Source organism: Panthera tigris, chromosome F3 (genome assembly GCF_018350195.1).
Source record: "Panthera tigris isolate Pti1 chromosome F3, P.tigris_Pti1_mat1.1, whole genome shotgun sequence".
In the NCBI taxonomy this organism is placed as follows: domain Eukaryota; kingdom Metazoa; phylum Chordata; class Mammalia; order Carnivora; family Felidae; genus Panthera; species Panthera tigris.
Window position 1 is genome coordinate 7,851,736 of NC_056678.1, and position 19,344 is coordinate 7,871,079.

Genomic DNA, 19,344 nt, shown 5'->3' on the forward strand with positions numbered 1-19,344 from the left:
TACATATTTCCCTGAAACATTTATTTTGCTGCATCTCATGCATTTTCATTTATTGTATTTTTATTTTCATTTGGTTTAAATTCTTCCTTGTCTACTTATTCTGTCCATTAATAAGAGAAGGGTTTTGATGTCACTGAATAGCTGGGGATTTATTTATTTCTCCTTACAATTCTGTTAGCCTCTGCTTTATACATTTTGAAGCTCTTTTCTTAGGTGCATAAAGGTTTATTATTGTTATGTCTTTTTGGTGAATTTATCCCTTTATCATTCTGAAGTGACTTTGACTATTACATCTTCAACAAATTGGAATAATTTTTGGCAATTATATTTTTCAAATATTTTTGTACCTTCCTCTTTTTTGGAAACTCCATGAACATGTATATTAGGCTTCTTGACTTGTCTCATACACTGGCCAAGTTTTTGGTTTTTTCTCTGTGTTTTCATAGAGTTCATTAAACTGTTTTTATGTTGTGTCTAATCTGCTTCTAACCCATTCAGTGTATTTCCCATCCCCAGAAATTTTGATGTGTGCTTTTTGTTATATTTTCTTTATCTCTTTTTTAAAATACTTATTTTCTTGAACATATGAAATATAGTAATCCTATTTGTTTTAATATCTGTGTCTACTAATTCAATCACCTGTGTCCTTTCTGAGTTGATTTATTTGACTGAATTTTCTCCTCATTTGGGGGTGTGGTTTTCTGTTTCTTTGCATGTATGGTCATTTTTTACTGGATGCTAGGCATTGTAATTTTGATTTTGCTGTTTGGTGGATATTAAGACATATTTTAAAATATTCTCAAGGTTTTCTCTTAGATATGGTTCCTAGTGAACAGTTGGGTTTTTAAGGATTGTTTTTATGCTTTTTTAGGTGGGAGATCAGCCTTGAGTCTAGGGCTAATTTTTCCCATTTCCATTTTCAAGATATAATATCCTCCTAATTACTTGATGCCCCATGTATCATGAGATTTTTCCATTCTGGATAGTGAGAACACCAACCCTTCCTGGCCCTGTGTATTTCATTAGGGATTATTTCATCTACTTCGTTCAGGTGGTTCTTTCCCAGGCCTTAGGTAAATTCCTTATATACAAATACTTATAGCAATACTTAACTTTGGACTCAGGGAGACTTTCTAAAGATCTCCACAGTTCTCTCCGTATAAAGATCTCCTGTCTCTACTACTCTGTTCTGTCAAATGTAGCTAACTTGAACTTTCTAAAATCCCAACTTTGTCTTAGTGTGGAGAGATTGGTAGACTACTACAGGGAAACTCATTCAGTTTGGGTCTGGTACTCAGCAAGTACTCTGAGCTGGTGATATACTCTTAGGAGTTATCAGTGTATATATAGCCAGTGAAGACTTGGGAGTAAATTAGACTCTCTCAGGGAGGGGATACAGAACAAGAAGAGAAAAGTTCTAAAACAGAACCCCAAGGTACATCAAAGTGTATGTGGAAAGTGAAGTGATAATTCTGATTTTCAAAGCAAATCCCTTAATCAATCTATAGTCTAGATTTTCTACTGTGGTTCTAGAATGTGACCATTATTCAGGAGATTGATAAGTCATCAGCTAAGATTACTATGATTCTTCTAGGTCGCCTACTTTTTTCTGAGAACATGTCTCTGAGAACTCAAGACAGGAACACATTTAGAATCATAGGAAAGTTCTAAAGGCCCAAGGATGCCCTGTCTCCACAGCTTGGAGTCAAATGTTCAACATTCATTTCTACATTAACGGGCCATGTGGGGATTGGTTAACTAAAAACCAATAATAAAAATAATAAAATAATCATAGCTAAAATTAAGTAGAAAATTAAGTCAAGCAAAGAAAACCAGAAAAGGAAAAAGATCTAGAGACTTCAGATTTAGACATCTAAATTAAATCCCTGGACTGTCTCCAATTGGTTGGGTCACATTGGACAATTCAATAACCCGATGTCTTTGAGTCATAATTTCAATCTTTCACGTGAAGAATATTTTTTTTTGTTTCTGTATATTGAGAGAGAGAGAGAGAGAGAGAGAGAGAGAGAACAAACACATATGCACATGAGCAGGGGAGGGGCAGAAGGAGAGAGACAATCTCAAGCAGGCTCCATGATCAGTGCAGAGCCCAGTGTGGTGCTCCATCTCAAGAACTATGAGATCATGACCTGAGTCAAAATTAAGAGTCAGCCACTTAACTGACTAAGCCACTTAGGTGCCCCTCGCAAGGAGAATAATTTAACTTGCAGCTCTGTGGGTACTAAAAGCTGCACACATAAAAATAGCTATTTTTAAGACTTCACTATGATTTTGTTTAAAAAAAAAACTGTCATGGTAAATAAATGAAAGATAATATGAACAATTTTAATTTATGGTTAATTTTTGCAAATTCACATTTTGCCTTTAGGTACATGGGTGCAAATTCTTTTTAAGAATTTATCAAATGGTATAAAACCCCAAGTTTGGATATGTAGTACTTCTAAGTTTCAGATTTAATACTCTTTCCCATTTAGAGGTCATACATCTCTTTTTCTGTATTAAAATGTATTTGATAAGGATATGATAATTAAATATTTTCAGTGTTAGCATAATTAGATATATTTCTTGACCAAGCAGGCAATTCTTTTCAAAACTGTTTTCAGTAAAAACTCCAGTGAAAAGTACAGATTGATGTTAGATAATAGCATTTCAAGTTTTGTTTTCTTTTAATTGGTTGAGCTCAATAGTGAAGTTTAGATTGTAATCATCCTAATGGGTTCTCCTTAAAACTTTGCATTCTTTGGTTCTATTCAATAAAAACAAAAAAGTGTGTTTCAAATTGATTCCTGAATGATCTGAAATAGTCTGTTAAGGATTTGAAATTGAATAAATGTCTTGGTAACCTGAAATTTGGTCTCATTTGTGAGGCTCTAGTGCTGTCATTGGAACAGAATCTTTCACTTTTCATGAGGTTGAAAAGAAAAGAGACTAAAGAAAGTAGTGGTCTGAAGTTATATTGTGATAGTACATTCTTTCAAGGAGACATTTAAACATGAATATCAGAGTCTGAATTTCTCTTCTTTGACAAATTTAAATGAAAATAGCCAGGTCAATTGTTCATATTAATAGAATATGATAATACAGAATTAAATGAATAGAAGTTAATAGAAATCTATGAAGGTTATTACATCAAAGTGCTTCCAATAGCACACAAATCAACTAGAGCTCTTTAAAAAATTTTTTTTTACATTTATTTATTTTTGAGAGACAGAGAGCACAAGTCAGGGAGGGGCAGAGAGAGGATTGAGACACAAAATCTGAAGTAGGCTCCAGGCTCTGAGCTATCTACACAAAGCCTGATGTGGGGCTCAAACTCACAAACTGTGAGATCATGACCTGAGCCGAAGCTGGACACTTAACTGATTGAGCCACCCAAGCGCCCCAATTAGAGCTCTTATTGACTATTTTATCATAAAATTTAGAATAAAGGGAAACAAATAAATATTGTTGTGGGGGGATCATTTCATATTAATGTCACTAGCTTTATTCATTGAGTACCCACTAATATACCTGACATGGTATATTTATGCTGCTCTCTTCAGGATTCTTTTTGAGATAATGTTTAATTATATTGCCTAGGGGAGCCTGGGTGGCTCAGTCGGTTAAGCTTCTGACTTCTGCTCAGGTCATGATCTCACAGTTCATGAGTTCGAGCACCGCATCAGGCTCTACGTGGACAGCTCAGAGCCTGGAGCCTGCTCGGGATTCTGTGTCTCCCTCTCTCTCTGCCCTTTCCCCACTCATGCTCTATCTCTGTCTCTCAAAAATAAGTAAACATTAAAAAAATTTTTTTTTAATTATATTGTCCTAGGTTAGAGTCTCTTCTAGACTAATGTGCTATCACTGCATTGCTTTAAACCCCTCTAAAAGCTTTTTGTTTGTTGTTTATAATCTATAGGGAAATAGGATAAAATGACAAAAATTTTAAATAATTTTTTGTGTTGTAAAATGAGTGGCTTAAAAAAAAAGTTTCTATTGGGAATGCAAATTGGTACAGCCACTCTGGAAAACAGTATGGAAGTTCCTCAAAAAATTATAAGTAGAACTACCCTATGACCCAGCAATCGTACTACTAGGTATTTATCCAAGGGATATGGGTATGCTGTTTCGAAAGGGCACATGCCCCCCAATGTTTGTAGCAGCATTATCAACAATAGCCAAAGTATGGAAAGAGCCAAAATGTTCATCGATGGGTGAATGGATAAAGAAGATGTGGTATATATGCAATGGAGTATTACTTGGCAATTAAAAAGAATGAAATCTTGCCATTTGCAACTACGTGGATGGAACTAAAGGGTATTATGCTAAGTAAATTAGTCAGAGAAAGACAAATATCATATGACTTCATTCATATGAGGACTTTAAGACACAGAACGGATGAACACAAGGGAAGGGAAGCAAAAATAATATAAAAACAGGGAGGGGGACAAAACATAAGAGACTCTTAAATATGGAGAACAAACAGAGGGTTATTGGAGGGGTAGTGGGAGGGGGGAATGGGCTAAATGGGTAAAAGGCATTAAGGAATTTACTCCTGAAATCATTGTTGCACTATATGCTAACTTGGATGTAAATTAAAAAATTAAATTAAATTAAAAAAAGAAGACTCCGGGGGGGGGGGGATAAAGACACGTCTCTGACTTCAAGAATCTTATAGACTAGTGAAAGACATATAAACCCATAATGAAATAAATGCTAATTATGAAAAAAAAAAAAAAAAACAAAAAACCCACAAAGAACAAACTGAGGGTTGATGGGGGGGCAGGGAAGTGGGAAATGGGTGATGGGCATTAAGGAGGGCACTTGCTGGGATAAGCACTGGGTGTTGTATGTAAGCAATGAATCATGGGAATCTACTCCCAAAGCCAAGAGCACACTGTATACACTGTATGTAGCTAACTTGACAATAAATTAGATTAAAAAAAAAAAAAAAAGAAAGGAAAAAGAAAAAAAAAAAACATTTCTTGGAGTAAAGGGGACAATGACCTATTCATGCAATGAGTGTCATGCAGCAGTTTAAAACCATACTTTAAAAGAATATTTAATGATGTTCAAGCATGATCAAGTGCAAACAGCAGAATGCAAAACTATATGTAGAAAATACCAGTATTTTCAGATTGGTAGATTGGTATAGATAGTACACAGGAAAGAAGAAGACCAAAATGATAATGGCGATTTTGTCTGAGTGGGACTGGGTGTGATTTATTTATTTTTTATATAATATTTTGAAAATAATTAATAGTTAACAGCAAACATTTTCTGGTTATACAACTAATAAATATCATTAAAATAAATAAAATTGGGGTGTCTGTGTTGGTTGAGGAGCCCGACATTGGGCTCAATCTCACAACTGTGAGATCATGACCCGAGCCGAAATCAAGAGTCAGGTGCTTGACCAACTGAGCCACCCAGGTGTCCCTGCAGACTTTTATATAGTCAGTAAATGCAGCCTGGCTATTTGCATCCAACCCAAGCAGAGAGTGGAAAAGGATAGGTTGTCAGATTCACATCATCAAAATATGGAACCAAACGAATTGGTTCTGCATCTTCAGATGTATGCCCTTGTAACTTTCAATTAATCCATTCACTTTGTTTATGTGGTAATTATTTCTTGGGCACCTTCCATTTGCTGAGCCCTGTGCTGGTTGCTTGGGTTGCTTGGATATGATAAAACATATCCCTGTCTTAAAGATATCAGGGGAACCTAGAGGAAAAGAACAATGGTTGTGTCTCCCTTGGGGTTTCCCTCACTTTCCTCCCTCAGCAGGGAGTAAGAGAAGCACACAGTGACAGGCAGGACAGGATTTGGAACAAGCTTCTCTTGGAAGGGGAGACCTGAGGGAAAGCAGAACACAAAGACTCCTTAAGGAAACAACCATCTGAGCTGATAGCACCTGGTCACAGGAGCACCTGCATCCTTAACAACACCTTTCTCTAGAATCTGTAATTAGAGGCTGTCCCTGGACACTCTGGACCCTGAGCTTGGGGGGAGGCATCTTGGTTCTTTGGAGACTGTGTGGCCCTAGGGATAAATGTCAGGGAGATGGAAGGAGAGGCAAAGCCAGCTGGTTTCAACAGAGCTCTGAAGTTGTGTGTGCATGTTTGTACACATATATGTATCTCATCACTAACCGAGTTATTCCTGGCTGTCTGGCCAGTGATCACTCTTTCCCCTCCTGTACATAATCCCTAAAAGCTTTGGAAACACTTAAAAATTGTTCTTTCTCTTCCCCGTCCAGATTTATCTAATAAATAGAACCCAGGTAAAATTATTTGTTCTGGTGGCCATGGCTGCTGACCAGTGACCGCGGCCCTGTCTTCTGCCACCTATGGCCATGAACCCCTGGAGACAGGGATGTCTCAGAATACAACACTTGGCCCAAAGATAAGGACCTGAGTGGCTGGACCTTCAGCTTCTGTTTCTAAGTGAAAATTGTATCAAGAGTGTGAATGTTGGTTATGATTGCGTTCAGTATTTTGAAATGAACTATGTCAGTTGAATGACCCAAAGGCTGGCATCTGATAGATCCCATTTCTGATCAAGCTGCAGAGCTCATCCTGGCCTGCCAGGGGCATCTGTCCTGAAGTCATCATAATAAAGGTCTTAGAGCAAGAGGAGGTTGGGAAAGCCAGGGGATACAGGGTTTGAGGGCACTTTGCGCAGAGTTTGGAAGGTGCTGGTAGTAACAGGAGACGGGGAGTAATTATCGAACCACCCTGTGTTTCATTTTTAATTTGCGCTAATGGGCCTTGTCGTGCTCTCTGTAGAAGATCTTGTAGAAGGTCTCCAGATCTCCTGGAGTGCTTTTGATCAGAAAGGGGAAGAGAGAACTTGTTCAGAAGTCTCGATACAGCACTCGAATTCTTTAGCTGTTCTAAGATACTTAGTGGGGCTTGAAGGCTGTGTTCGGGAATGAACATCAAGATAGCACTTGGAGGGCAGCCCTCCGCTGGCAGTGACGGAAGTAATTGTTTCCCACAGGATTTTGAAAAGCCATCAGTTCCCGACTTTTCTAAGGGAAAGCTGCTTCTCACTTTTCTTTATCTTCTCTTTCTTGACAGTCCCAGCAGAAATGCATTGTGATCTTCGCCCTGGTATGCTGCTTTGCCATTCTTGTCGCGTTGATATTTTCTGCCGTGGACATCATGGGAGAGGATGAGGATGGTCTCTCAGAAAAAAATTGTCAAAATAAATGTCGGTAAGAGGTAACAAACAAAACTTCTCTTTTAGGGGGTGGGCAGGAAAGCCAAAGAGAACCCTAGACAGTGGAGAGAAAATTAGAAACACATGTGATCATCCATCATCCCCTTGGGCTGAAGCTGAGGCAGGAGTCTGTCCAGCCGATGCTCTTACTTTTTAGACCAAGGGAATGAATGTGAGCCATGATTTCATTCAATTACAGTTCTATACAGTTTGGACATACTCTGTAGGGAGGGATGGTTGACAAGGTGAAATTTTGTACAGTCTGCATTTCTGGAGACCCCTCTCTATGAGGTTTTGGTTTGTTTCATGATAAGCCTGGAAAAAATGAGTGCCCCAAATGGACAAAGGGCACCATGCTAGCTGTCACATCAAATGGAAGGTAAAAAAGCACCCATCTCAGGAAAAATTCCAACTTAAACTTTGGGGTTAAATAAATCAGGGTGTCCTATAAGAAGACAGACATCTCCTCAATCTGTCTCTATGTATGTATTATGTCTCTTCAGTTACCTTAAATAACATTTCTTTGGGGTCATCCCTGACCGGCAGAGCCTTCAGAGCATGGTTTTTATCCCCATAAATCTCATCCAACTGTTCGTAAGCTGCTACTTTTTAAATTTTAGGTCATGGAGAGGGTGTAGGAAAGTGTCAAGGTTGGTGGGGAGATAGATAAGGAGTCTATATTTATTACATGTTACTGCAGAGCTGAAGTTAGGGCACACAACTACAATAGTTAGTATAAACTAGAGGTTATAAATGAATTTTAATTGTAATTTTTCCCTGTGGCAAGCATTAGTCTAAGTGCCCCTCTTTTCTGGCTTAAGATCAACAGCAACTTGGTAATGTGTACATGAGTTTTTATCTTGGATATTTTTCCTTGCGGGTTGAATGTAAGACACAAAAAGTGTCTGGATAAGACAATTGAAGTTTTGGTTTTTTTTTAACCCATGGTACATTACAGTCTAGTTACCAGACAGCAACATTCTATACAGACTAAAGGATAAAAAAGAGAAATGAGCATACATTTTAGATTTATTCTAACTTGTTGGGAAGGAGCTCCTAAATGTATTTACTTCCCAGACTTGATTTGGGAGAAAAATTGTGTTGGGATTATAATTGAAGTGATAGAATGACAGTAGATTGTCACCGTCTTCCTCCTGAATACTCCTGCATCAGTACCTTCTGAGAACCCCATTATGCGACAAATAGAAACATCCGTGGATGAGGGGCCGGTGACTCATCTTAGTCCGTGGATTGACTCTGACCCCTCTCACCTCACTTGGTGATAAAGTGTGCTGGGTACTTCACATGGCCAACCCCAGCACCCAGAAAGCAACTTTATAAAGGTCAAACTATACCAACTTCTGTGAGACCAAATATGCAGGACCTTTTAACACACATTACCAGGTATTTGTGATTTTCAACAAAAAAAACGAGGGAGCCTTACAACTATTCCTCTTTTCACTTGTGAGAAGCTATACTTTGATCCAGTTTTTACTTTAAACTCAGACAGGTGGAATTTGGGTCTGCTGACTGCTTCCGTTTAAATCAATAATTAAATCCTAATGACTCAACGCTGCTTCACCCTCAATCTGGAACATGTGCTTCCAATTACCCACCATTCCCGGCTGCCTTTCCCCTTGGTAGTGGAATCACTGGTTGGTTACTGGGTTCCACCTCCCGGAGCCAGGTTTTCTCGAACATGCAGCCCCTCCAATCTCCCTCTCTTCTGCAGCCTTGGCCCCTGTTTGTGTGTCTCCTGCATTCTTAGCCATTCAGTAGGTGCTTCTGGTATGCCTGCCATCCCCTAACCTCATCCCGAGGAGCTTCTGCTTTTTTTCCTCTCCAGCACACAGGATGTCGGGTTACTGCAGTTCCTCGTACCCATCCAGTCCCAGTCTCCAGACAACCCATGGCCACACCGTCCATTCTCGGTAGTTCTCATTTTAACATGATGGAACTTTCTCACATAATCTGCTCCCTCCTTATCCAGAGGTAACATCACCTGCTAATTCTGGCACTTTCCACCTTCTCTCGTCCATGCCTAACAACCTCCCAACCATCAGTTCCATCTCTCGCCATTGTACTTCATAACTAAAATTAACTTCCCAAGACCCTAGCCTGCTGTTTTTACCACCTCAAGTCAATAAATCTAATGTCCGTTTCACATTATACTTCCAAGTAAGCCTAATGCAGTGAACAGCCGTAGACTTTGAAATCAGAAAGATCTGGATTCAGATCTACATTATAGCACTTACTAACTCTGTAAATTTGGACAAGAAATTAGTTTCATTATTTCATTCAATACCCATTTACAGCACATGGCAGGAGTGAAGGAGGAGCTCCAATGCAGTTAATAATGAGACAGTTGTGGCTTTGTTGCTACAGAGAGGACTTGGGGTGTAGCCTGGCACGGTAAAAGAAGGGACCCTAGGCCTTGGCCTCCACTCCCTCCTGGTGGGTTATGAAGGATATTTTAGAATTGTTTCTCTTAAAAGTGGTAGATTAAAAGAAATCTGTCTCACGAAGCTTTATTGGTAAATTGCATACCCCATAAGAAAGCAGCAGGAAACTCATAACAAGCAATATGTAAATACTCCCCTCTCCTTCCCTTCCACGGTGGTAAAACCCCCTTCTCTCTTCACACCAACTTCCTATTCCTCCCACATCCTCACTTCTCCTGAATCTGCTTAATTCTAAGTGTAGTCTTTGGTTCTGGGGAAGGAAATGAAGACAACTGCAGGAGAATCGAGACTTTATTCAGGGCTGGCTATGGCAAAGCAGTCAGCCACCATCACTCGTGTTTTGGCAGAGACTCAAAGGCAGATAGAGGATCTGTTGAGTTTTCTAGTGGAAAAAGGGAAGCCTTTAGGTGTGCCCTGCTAGGGCCCTGGTAGGGGTTGTTGGCCTAGGGGAAGCTGGAGGCTGGCCAGCTTCTAGAATCAAGACATCTGCTTGGTCCTGAGTTGGAAGGAGGGACAAAAATTAGGGAAGCTGGTAGTTATTAATCAAGTCCCAGCCATTTGGAGCACAAGGTTACAGGAGTTATTGTTTGGTGTCTTGGACTGTTATTAGAAATAGCCTGACTTCCTACGAGCCTGCCTTACTGCCGGCTGGCTTCCTGGGCTGGTTATTGTAGGCGAGAGGTTGGTGTCTTGGTCAGGCTGCTGCAGCTTGTGGGGTGGAGTCTAGTTTTTATATACATGGTCTTGCCATTGTTCATTTGCATATTTAATCTCCCAGTTCTTAGAATCTCTTTCTATACCAGCCCCATTTGTTTTAATTTTCTTCTTCTCCATCTGCTAGACCATGGCTGGTGTGTCCATGATGCTTGATGCAGGATCCTAACGTCTTCACCTGCCTCCTTGGATCTCCTGCTTCAGCCACCCTGCCAGTCCTTTCTGCTGGTTGACTCCTGATTCCACCCATCCTTGTCCTCAGAGAAGCCTCAGCCATAGCTCCAGTCCTATTACAGCCTGTTGAGGAAAGGGAGTTGGACTGTGCTTTCCCAGGTTTCCCCAGACAGGGTTGCCCCTGGCGAGAGAGGAGGGATAGTTTGGAGATGTACCACTGAGTATGGTGTGCTGATGCAGACCTGGCAGGGGAAACTGCCTCCTGCAGAAAGCTCCCAGTAGTATGCCAATCTCAACTTAGTGCCTCTGCACAAAAGTCTATCTCTTCGTCTCCCGACCTCCTTCTCATCTTGGCACCGAGCTCCCTAGACTCTAGCTCGGGGGGGCACTAAACAGGATCACATGATGCTTACCTTCCAGGTGCCATTTACCTCCCTGGCCTCCAGTTTCCTCTTTATGTTTTCTCCTTCTGGTGTCATTATTGTGAAGAGTGCTTGCTGCCTGCTCATTTCAACCTTTGCTGAGATCTTGCTGCCTTGTAATTAAACTCCCCATGTGTTTGTAGCTCTCCTTGGTCCTGAAAGTTGGAAGACTACATGGCAGTCTAGCCCACCAGTGCCTTCCCTTCCTGCTGTTGTGATGGCCTCTCCCCAAGATCTCATCCACTGCAGCCTTTCCTACACACTGCTGACCCTTGAATAATGCAGGTTCGAACTGCACAGGTCCACTAGTAATGCAGATTGTTTTTGATCAATACAGTCCTGTAAATGTACTTCTTTCCCTGATGATTTTCTTAAGAACATTTTCTTCTCTCTAGCTTACCTTATTGGAAGGATACAGTATGTATTACTTAATCGACTGTTGATTTTATCAGTGAGGCCTCTGCTTAACAGTAGGCTATGAGTAGTTATGTTTGGGGGAGGCCAGAAGTTATACGTGGAGTTTTGACTGCACAGAGTTCGGCACCTGTAACCCCTGCGTTGTTCAAGGGACATCTGTATGTTGCTTTAATTCATCTTATCTCTACTAACTAGCCAAGTAGCCAAGATGCCTTTCTATCCTCTGATAGATTACTACTCGAAATCATACTGCCCACTCAATGTTTCCCTAACTTTTATGTCTTTCTGAAAAAATTTATCTCCTTATAAAAAATATCCTGTTTATATTTTTTCTGACATCTCGTTTTATTTTCTCCTTTTTGTTACTTTGCTGCTAAAATATTGTACTAATAGTAGGTTAGTGATGCTCCTGACTGGCATAATTTTCCACATGCATCTGAAATAGCAGCTGCTCTTATCTTCCCAAGTGTCTTTTAAAAGGCCTTAATTGTGCCAGGAGACAAGATCTTTGACATCAGTAAATGACTTTGACCTATTTCTTTGCCTCTTTGTACCAAATTTCAGTGTATTTTCCATCATTTTCCTTTGTGTTTAATTGCTGATTCAGTCTCTATAAATATCGACCTCTGTGTCACTTGACTACTACAGATGGTGAAGGGCAGATTTTCTGGTTTCTTCTGGAAAACTGCATCTCAGTGGGCTCAGGGGCATCACTGCATAGTTAAGAATGGCTTCACCTGCCAGTTGAGACTGTATACATCCTGTGGCTTGGCTCTTTTATGATTTGCTGGTGCCTCTAATTATAATTTTATACCATTCTTGCAAGAGATAAGTGCGCTGTGCAGGTTCCCACACAACACATCCCCAGGGACCAGTAGGGACACTGGAACTTACATCCAGGTGCTATTCACCTGCAGAACACCTGCTCACATGTGCACTGGCCACCCTTTCAGGTAAGAGGCCTCCATTTTGTATTTTTCAGCTGTGTCTCTCTCACCTCTCATCCATTGCTGTGGGTCATTACTTCCCCACTCAGTAGAGACACCATTACACATTTACTAGAAGGACTTTTCTTAATTACATCTCCCTGATAAATGCACAGAGAAACAGTCCACATCCTCCTCCTTCTCCACCCCAGGCCCAATTCCTATAATAACTTGGCAGCTAATTTCTGTAAACTGTCATTAACTGCATAAACATAAAATTGGGGTGGGTTATCATTGTCTTCTAATCATGTTGATTGACACTTGCTCCTGGATCTCCTCACGCTTGTCCCTCATCCTCCTGAATCAGCCACATGTCTGTGTGGCTACTGTCCTGGTGGGGCTTACTCTTGCCTCCAAATCTGCATATCCATTTGAGCTTTTGCCTACTTGGCCTGAAGCATGAGGGATTAGACCAACAAAATCTACATCTATGATTCCTACTGTTCCTGAACCTGGGGATTTTCTTTAATCCTAGTGAAAGGACTTGAGTCTGCACAGATTGGGGCCCATGAAATATCTAAGCCTGGGTAACCAATGTATAAATTACCAGAATGGTTCACCATTAAAGAGTGGCCTAGACCACCACAGGAAGTATAGCAAGAGCCAGACTCACTTGGTAATATACCAGCCCTCTACATGTGCATTTTTCACATCAGGTTTTCAATAGAGAAATTGAAAAATTTATTTCAATTTCTCTATTGAAAACCTGACTTCTCTGTTTTATATTTTCTTATACTTTGTTTTATGACTTTTTTCCTCTGATCCACTATTTTCTTACTTAAAATAATAAACAATATCTCTACACATATCTATATTAATAACCCAGTTGCAGCTCTAGTGTAGGACATCCATAATTTAGTCCATCAATATATAACATTTCTAGAAAAGAGTATTGAGAAACTTTTGTGCATTGACAATCACTTCCTTGTGTTTTGTCCTTTCTCTTTTGAGTATCATGACCTTACAGCTATCTTTACAGACTCAAACTTGCTCCAGTGGGCTTTAATCATTGTTTTCCCTTTAATTCCCAAACTGTCATTACTTGGCCAGTGGCAGCTATATTTTCTCCTTTTTGACACTATTCCAGATATCTCTGAGAGCAGCTTTGCTTTCTGGCCCCATTTTGAATTTTCTTGCTCTGGGATATGGTATTATCTACTCTCCAATGAGCTCTGGTTCCTTTTTTGTGAAGAATTCTTTTAAAAACCAGAATCTAGGGGTGCCTGGGTGGCTCAGTCAGTTGAGCGTCCAACTTCAGGTCAGGTCATGATCCCACGGCTTGTGAGTTCAAGCCCCACATCAGGCTCTGTGCTGACAGATCAGAGCCTGGAGCCTGCTTCAGATTCTGTCTCCATCTCTCTCTGCCCCTCCCTTGCAGTCCCACACACTGTCTCTCTCCCTCCCACCACCCCCCCCCTTTCTCTCAAATATAAATAAACATTAAAAAAATTTTTTTAAAAAACAGAATCTAAGTTCTAGGGTGTCATTAGATTGTCCCACAAGTGTGTTGGTGGTAGATAAAATAATACCAGAGGAAAGGTGCTTTAAATTACTTTTGTGACTGAGCAATGTCCCTCACTCCTTCTTTCCCTTCCTTTTATAGACATCAGAACAGGGACTGTGGGGCCAAGTTATCTGGGTTTCAGTATGGCTGTACCACTTAGGAGATTTGCAATCTTGAGCAAGTTTCTTGATTTTACTGTACCACTTGTTTTTATCAGTGTAATGAAGATAATCATTTTGTCTTACTTGAAAGACTTCTGGAAGGATGAAATATATTAATGCAAGTGCCTTTCATACAGTAGCATCTGTCATACAATAAATGCTCAGAAAATTGGCTGTTAACTCCTTTTATGAAGGAACACGAGTTCATGCCAGTGTTCATAGCCTCTTTAAAGTTTCTTTGTACTTTGCTCCAAAGTAAGGAAGAGCTTATAATCCATTTTCCATTCTTTTCTTAAACTACAAGTTTTTCCATTTATGTACATTAACTTTGAATTATCCTGCTTTATATTGACAAACCCAACCATGTTTTTAAATTAGTTTCTCCCTGGGTCGCCTGCCTGGGTGGCTTAATCGGTTAAGTGGTGGACTTCGGCTCAGATCATGATCTCGCGGTCCCTGAGTTCGAGCCCTACGTCGGGCTCTGTGCTGATAGCTCAGAGCCTGGAGCCTGTTTCAGATTCTGTGTCTCCCTCTCTCTGACCCTCCCCTGTTCATGCTCTGTCTCTCCCTGTCTCAAAAATAAATAAAACGTTAAAAAAATTAGAAAAAAAATAAATTAGAGTTTCTCCCTAAATTTCTCCCAAATTTAGAAGATTCCATTTGGTTTTTGGCTTCAGTGTTTGGTATCCGAGCACTTTTCTGACTGTCTAAAAAGGAAGAAAAACTTTAATCTACATCTGCATCTGAAGGGAACATCAAAGAACTTAAAAGCCTAGAGCACCTGGTCCTACAAATAGATTTCCAATGTACCAACCCAACAAAAATGATGAAAGATAGAATAAAAGCAGAAACTCACTCTAAAGCTTTTGTTTTACATCCTTCCCCGGTTTCTCCATTTGAGCACACAACGAACCTAGTTCCTGTATAATTTTCTTGATGTGTTCTTCCTTTTATAGTGCCAGTATCCATTTCTTACCAAATCATACAGGTTCTGAGGAAGGAGAGGAGATGGTACTGTGTGTAGCACACTCTCTTAAACTGAAGTGAGCATGTCACCCATTTCTGGTCGGCCCCATCTTGCCTCCTTCCAGTTTTGCACTCCTCTGTCTTTCCTGGAGCCCTGGCCTTCTCCTGAGTCTCTGATCAGAGATTATTTCATTGACAAGATGGCGTCCACCTAGTAGAACTCCTGCAGCTTGGGCCTTCTATTGATGTTCTCAGCCCTTCTGTCTCTCTATTGTCTACTCCACTAGGTCAGAACTCCCTGGGAACCCAAGATCCCATCAGTTTTTCTCTTTTGCATCTTCTTCAGTGGCTCACACATTAGGACTGAGCAGTTCCTCTTTTCTAATGGGCAGTGATTTTGTGTAAACACAAGTATAAATTATAGGAGTGTACCACTCATTGAGATAGTATGTATTATCTAGATTAATTTATTACTCTCCATGGTGGAATTTGCTTTGGGGGAATAACTAAGGATTATGACAGGAAGCATGGAAGTTTATAGATTGTATACTTAAAGGCCATCACATGGAAATGAGTTAGAAGAAACCTGGGGAATTGCTAAAATTAAATAGAATAATCTGACACATAATTTTTTTTTTCTAACTAGCATCAAATAAACAACTTTTAATAATTGGGAATGGAGGGAGGCCTCTGGGTAGCTCAGTCAGTTAAGTGTCAACTTTTGATTTTGTCTCAGGTCATGATTCCAGGACACTGGGATCTTCCTCTCTCTGCCACTTGCTTGCTCTAAAATAAAAAAAAAATGGGAATACATAAAATAAAAAATTTAAAAAAATGGGAATGAAGGGCAAATTCTTGGTTTTAAATGAAGGAAACCAGAAGTTCTCAGACTTCTAAATTCAGATATTTTTGTTCTTCTGAACTCTACTCTCATATGAAACATCATATACCAACATCTTGGTTTCACCATTGGGTCAAGTAAAATTCAAATTTCCTGAATCATGAGAGATCCGATAGCCCAGGACCATGAAAGTGCCATTTATATTCCAACACATAAAATCTCAAAGATTGTTTTTAAAATAATCTTTTATCTTTAACATCTAATGTTTAAAGGAAGATATTTGAGAGAGTGTGATACTTGCTGATGTCTATAATTACCACTTTGGGAAGCAGCAAAGCTAATTATTTCAAAGTTTTAATTATAATGAAGCTTAATATATGATTAACGATGTTGACATTTCCTGTTGCCACGTTTGTTCTCCAAAGAGATAATTTGAATGTGGGATATATTTTTCAAAAAGTTCACCGAACCCTTGTAGGCACAGCCATAATTGATAATCATGAATAGCTTTGGGGACAGAAAACACAGCTGCCTGTGCAGGAAAAGCCTGTCCAAGTGACCAAGGAGAGCTTAATCCTTATCTGAAGTGAGAGAAACATTGACCGAGGGTGTGGGGAGAAAAATAAAAAGAAAACCTACGTGGGTATGCTTGGTGGATATTCATGTATTTGGTTATAGACCTGTAATTAGAATAACGTGGTAATCAGAACTCTCGATTAAAGAAATTGCCAGGAAAATCTGTTACAGAATTCACTGGAACTCAGCTTCCAAAGTCTTATAACTTTTGGTATTGAGGACAGCTTGCAGGTCGGGAATGTAGCATTTAAGAACAGGGTCATGTTTCAGAGGAGAGACTTAGAACAGTGAGTCTGGAAGAGATAGCTTCGAGCAGCGAAAGCTTCTGCAGTCAGATCGCAAGTCCGAAGTTGGTTTTTAGATTTGACTCACATTTGATGTGGTGATGTGTCTGGAGCCCTGAACTTAGGCGCAGAAGACCCGGAATCACCCTGTTCCTGCCTTCAACAGAGCTGGTCACCTCATGGAAGCTTCCTCAAGGAAACTAGTCACCTCAGCATTCTCATTTTAGAACTGACAACCCCCCTTCCATGCTGCCGTGAGGCAAGAGTGAGGGACTGCTCATGTGCAAGATGGCAAAGTGCCCATCGAGTGAGGTGTTCTGTCATCCACTTGTATTTTGAGTCATACTCACAAAGACAGATAGCATCCGGGGCCAGAAATGACATTTAAAAACATTTGTTTTAAAATTTTTAAAGAAAAAAAGTATGCAAGCAGGGCAAGTGGCAGAGGGAGAGAGAGACTGAGAATCTTAAGCAGGATCCATGCTCAGCGCAGAACGTGGCAGGACTCTGGAATCATGACTGAGCCGAAATCAAGAGTCAGATGATCAACTGACTGAGCCACTCAGGTGCCCCGTCATTTTGGATATAAACCGCAACCTTGTGAGTTTCTGCTTTTACAGAAATTGAAATTGTCATTTGCTGAAGCCACGCCAAGCCATGGGGAAGTTTCAGAGCCCTGACCCTCGTCAGGTGGTGGAGGTCAACGTGCAGTGTCTGTGTGATGCCCAAGCAATGCTTCCAGCTTGGTGTCCCAGAGACGTGTGTGTGTCTCAGCGTGGCCACCTGCTCTACCAGCTCGATGGTTTAACCTGCCTGCTTCACCTGTAAAACGGTGGTGGCCATAATAGTACATAGTCCATTGGGTTTTAACTAAAATGTGTAGCTTGTTTGACTGAAAAGGAGAAACCTCCACACATTGGAGATCTTGTCCCTTAAGGTTCCTCAGCAAAGCTCATCTTAGATTTTCTTTAGTCAACATTGCTTATTTTATTGCACCCATATTTCTAAGTTATACCATTGGATCTTTGCCTCTTCAAACAGCTAACTGTTTATGCAGTTGAAAACCTGATACATACAGATGATAAAAATATACAAATGCGGAGTCTTACAATGAAATCATCTCCCAGTGCAGACCCTGGGTCTCCTGGCCCAGAGGCAAACATGGCTAACACATTTTTGTATATCCTTCCAAAAATATGATTTTATATTGCATGTGTGTATATATGTATACATTTGTATATATATATGTATAAGTAGTGTGTATATCTATATATCTGTCACCTTTTTTCTAACAAATGGAAGCCTATAGACCTGGATTTGCATCTTGTTTTTTTGCCTTAAACAGTTTTTTTTTTTTCCTGGACATCTTTACCAATTAAAATGTGTTCATCTGGGGCACCTGGCTGGCTCATTCAATAGAGTGTGTGGCTCTTGACCTCGGGCTTGTGAGTTTAAGCCCCACGTTGGGTGTAGAGATTACTTAAATAAGTAAACTTAAAATATGTAGATCCTTGGGTACATAGCACTCATTTTATAGATATAATATTGTATGTCTGTCCTTCATTGATTTGAAGGACACTTATGGTCTTTGGAGGTCTGCAGTGAGTATCCTAACGTATACACTTGGGCATATGTAGGAGAATATCTTGAAATTCCTAGAAATGAAATTTCTAGGTCAAAGGGTAAATGCATTTTGAATTTGGACAAATAGTACAAATTGTATTCCAAAGGGTCTGTATCATTCAGATGTAACACCAGTTTTCTCTAATCTTGCCATCATTGCATAGGATCACATCCTTTATCTTTGCCCATCTGATAAAGGCAAAAAATGGTATTTTTATTGTTTTTAAAGAAAATCATGAGGAAGGTTGAAAATGTCTACTTCTTCATCTATGACTTGCTGTTTATGACCTTTGTAGAGCAGAGTTACAAAAAGTGTGCCTTGCTGAAGGACCCAGTAAAACATAGCAAAGTATCTGAGGCCAATACAATAGTCATCATAGTAAGAGTAATAGTAACAAAATAAATGGCATCACACACAGCACGTCTGATTTATCAGAGAGGTAAAATGAGATTTTTGAGCCATTTCTATGGATTTAGAAACACCACGTTGCAGGAGATAGTCACAGGTAATTATTAATGTGTTTTCCAAAACACTGGAAATTGATTATTTGTGCATCCATACGGTGAACTTCCGCTGTGATCTTTTTGCTTCAATAATTGTGACATTTCCTACATAAGATAAGCCAAGCTTGTCCCATATTATAAATGAAGTACTTTATTCTGAGTGCTCTTGGAAGTATTGCAGGCTGGGATATTTTCTTATCTAGTTTTTATGCAAATGCTTTCTTGTCTTTAGCATGCAGTTCTCACTGATGCTATTTACTGGTACCTGGGGGCACAGTCTGCTATTATATTCTCATCTGACCATCACGTTATCTTGGCAGATAGTTCTTCTTACATACTGTGTCTGGAACTGAACTTCCAGGCGGTGGTGAGCTGTGACTTGCCACAAGTGAGCACTTCTTATTTATTTTTATTTTTTTAACGTTTATTTTTGAGAAAGACAGAGAGAGTGCGCACAAGCAGGAGAAGGGCAGAGAGACAGAATC

General features: G+C 39.9%; 1 protein-coding gene and 1 long non-coding RNA gene across 2 annotated transcripts in view; one reads left to right on the forward strand and one right to left on the reverse strand.

Annotated features, from left to right (window-relative positions):
• PLD5 (phospholipase D family member 5) overlaps window positions 1-19,344 on the forward strand; it is a 339,966-nt gene that overhangs the window by 85,300 nt on the left and 235,322 nt on the right. Inside the window, exon 2 of the mRNA XM_015535224.2 lies at window positions 7,084-7,220. Within this exon, the coding sequence (XP_015390710.1) occupies window positions 7,084-7,220 (137 nt within the window). The remainder of the gene's footprint in view (window positions 1-7,083; window positions 7,221-19,344) is intronic.
• Window positions 6,726-15,258, reverse strand: LOC122235840. The gene is made up of 2 exons (XR_006213915.1): window positions 14,922-15,258; window positions 6,726-7,280 (listed from the first exon to the last, which is right to left on the reverse strand). It is a non-coding gene; the product is annotated as an uncharacterized LOC122235840 (long non-coding RNA).